The sequence below is a fragment of the Chionomys nivalis genome, chromosome 3 (assembly GCF_950005125.1).
Source record: "Chionomys nivalis chromosome 3, mChiNiv1.1, whole genome shotgun sequence".
In the NCBI taxonomy this organism is placed as follows: domain Eukaryota; kingdom Metazoa; phylum Chordata; class Mammalia; order Rodentia; family Cricetidae; genus Chionomys; species Chionomys nivalis.
Window position 1 is genome coordinate 9,703,058 of NC_080088.1, and position 3,060 is coordinate 9,706,117.

General features: G+C 39.2%; 1 protein-coding gene across 2 annotated transcripts; it reads right to left on the bottom strand.

Moving 5' to 3' along the window:
- Positions 1 to 630: 630 nt before the first annotated feature.
- LOC130872099 (keratin-associated protein 13-1-like) lies at positions 631 to 1,245 on the bottom strand. 2 transcript variants are annotated; one of them, XM_057765906.1, is made up of 2 exons: positions 1,015 to 1,245; positions 631 to 924 (listed from the first exon to the last, which is right to left on the bottom strand). In XM_057765906.1, the coding sequence occupies exons 1-2, from the start codon at positions 1,243 to 1,245 to the stop codon at positions 631 to 633; spliced, it is 525 nt and encodes a 174-aa protein (XP_057621889.1). The 2 variants fall into 2 exon arrangements, with proteins under 2 accessions (XP_057621889.1, XP_057621888.1); XM_057765905.1 differs by having other exon boundaries at positions 631 to 1,245.
- Positions 1,246 to 3,060: the final 1,815 nt, after the last annotated feature.

A 3,060-nucleotide genomic window follows, 5' to 3' on the forward strand; every position in this document is an offset into this window, starting at 1 on the left:
AGAATTGTTTAACGCTACTTTCTCCTGACTGAAAATCTACATTCAAATTATAGACTTGATATTTCTCTTACATAAAGAATTCAGCTTGTAAATTATGTAATGTCTTTTTCTTGGTGTTGGCATTTCTATCTTTGTTTGGTTTTCTTGGCTCAACAGAAATTCATGTACTTTAATCTCAGGCAATTCACACTAGTTGATCCCTGTTGTTTGGACATGAATAATGATCTTGCTAGAATTGACAACTTCCAAATAAAGAAAAGCAAACTAATGCCAGTTCATATACCCCCAATTCAGCTGGACAATCCTACTGATCTTAAGTCTTCCAAACCTCAAGCGCAGAAACTGAGTCAAGAAACAATAATGAGAAAAATGCATGAAGATACCAGATTGCACAACTTTATTAGATGAAATTTTCATTTTTTCAAATGGTCTTAGAGAAAAAGCAAATAACATCTGAATTCATCATCAGTACAGAGAGTAGAGCGTAATTTTGGGTGACCCACTGATGTCATAATCTGCTGAAGTTTGGAGAGGAAGCTGTTAAGGAAAGGATTATAGGATATCAGTAGGAGTTAGGCAGGGAAGCAAGAGCTTTCGAGCATAGACTTTGAAATAGAAAACATAAAAACTTTAGCAGTTGATTCCATAGAGGCCTGATCCACAGATTGGTCTGTAACAAGGTTGACAGGAAAGAGGAAATGAGTAGCGTGGATAGCAATATCTAGACCCAAAACTCAAGGAAGGGAATCCAGAGACTCCACAATTCAGAGATCTGAAGCTACTGGATCCACAGCCCCCTGAGTAGCAGCTTCTAGATCCGTAGCCCAGGGAACAGCAGCTGCTGGATCCAAAGCTGAGAGACCCAGGATATGTTCCTTGGCAAGGACTGCAAGGTGTGAAGCTCCTCGGGTAGTAGCAGGCTGTCTGGCAGGGTCTGGACACCACGCAGGACCTCTGGCAGCTGGTGGGCTCAATGCACGTCTCCTGACAGCCGGTGTTGAGAGAGGATTCCACCTGGCATGGGCTGGACACCACGCAGGACCTCTGGCAGCTGGTGGGCTCAATGCAGGTCTCCTGACATCTGGTGTTCAGAGAAGATCCCACCTGGCAGGGGCTGGGAGAGCAACTGCTAGTGGTGTAGACCAGGTTGCTGGGGTAGGAAGAGCCACAGGAGGAAGCTGAATATGGCTGGCAACGTCTAAATGGGCGGGAGGAGAAGTTTCCAGAGCAGCAACTGTAGGCCATGTTGAGAGAAGATGTGAGCTCAGTTGGATGTACCTGAGAGGATTCTGAGTTTGGATCTCACCCTGTGGCGAGCAGAGTTTATATACTTTCAGCAACAGGTGTGGTACCCAACAGTCTCATCCTTGATGCATTTGTGTGCTTCCTGGTTTACAAAAGTGGAACAGTAATCTCTAATTGTAGTTGTAATTTGAATAGTTTTCTGTACCGTATATTTATGGGTGTTGTCATTTTGCTATAGTTAGGACAATGAGCTACTGCTATGTCAGAGATGCCATGAATGACTCTTTTATACTGATGCTTATTCTGTCATGTCTATGAAATACCCTGCTCTTCCTCTTGAAATAATTTTTATGTTTTTGTCAGATGTTATACAAAAATAATTTATATTTATGGTATTGGGTGTTTGCAACATGCATCTCTAAGTTAATGAACTGTGTTATTTTGGTCATTGTGTGCAACCTATTAAAGGATAATTTTACCTGTCATTATTGATGTTCATTTCTCAAAATTATTCCACGTAGCTTACAAAGTCTTACCTGTATATTTCACACAAAGACAGGTTAGCCATAAAGGCCAAGAAAACCTGAGTAAGATTGAAATAGTTCAGAGCAAGTGCAGGACAATGATAAGTGTCATGATTCCAAGGAGCCAACATGTAAGAGAATCACAAGTGTAAAGCTTTGTGGATTGAATCAAAGTAGAAAAAAAAACACTGTAGAATAGAGGAGAGAAAAAAATTTATAGCCAATGTGTGATAGAAAGATTGAAGTATAGCGGATCCCATCTGTGTGGGATATTAGGTCTGAGATACTGGATCCCATCTGTGTAATAGGAGAACTGAGACACTGGATCTCATCTGTGTGTGGTTGAGCAGAGGTTTTGTTCTCAATCATTGGGTCACAGGGGAATTTATTCACTGTGGTTCTTCCTGCTTACACATCGGAAGTCCAGCTATATTTATGCATGACTGTGTTTTCATGGTCTGTATCATGTAGTGACTAGGCAAAGAAAAGGCAAAGAAATTGCTAGTAGACTGTAATGACCAACCTTTGCACAGGTTTCCCCCATCCGTTAAGCAAGGATCCTGTATCTTTCATATGTCAGAGGGACCATTTCTCTTCTCTTGTGCCCTCAGTTTGAGGGAGAAGCTGGTAAAGAAAATTAATCCAAAGAGTCTCAATACCTCAGATTTTGTTTATAATGTATTATAAAGCACAAAATTCAGGCAGATATATTCTCTTGGAAATGTCAAGAATAAGAAAATGGCTGGAATTCTATGATGATTTGCTGCATGATGATGTTAGTTTTGAGCCTGTGTGAAATCTATGTCTAAATCAGCTCTGCCAGGTTCATCTTTGATCGTCTCCTTATTAACTAGGCACATTAAATAATTTCAATTTTATGATTTCATCATTCATATCATTGATTAACACTTGCACATTCTCAACTGTAGTCTCTTCAAATATAATCCCTACTTCATTCCCCTCTTGTTATTTTCAGACCCAGTTATAAGTAATGCATGCATTCTAATTGAATTCCTCAAGTCTTTTCTCCCTTTTCAATCATTTTGTCATGACCTTTAGTTTGGAAATTCCCTGTACTCATAATTTAGTTCACTATGTTGCAGCTGTGCTTAGGATCCTGATGAAGCCCATCCATATGTTTTTCAAATTAGTTGCTTATTTTTAAAATTTTAGTTAAATTCAATTGAATTATTTTTATTTTTCCCTCTAATTTCTTAATCATATCTTTTGTTCCCACATGTAATTATTTCTTGAACACAAAATGTTCCTGTTTCATATTGTCAGATTCTTC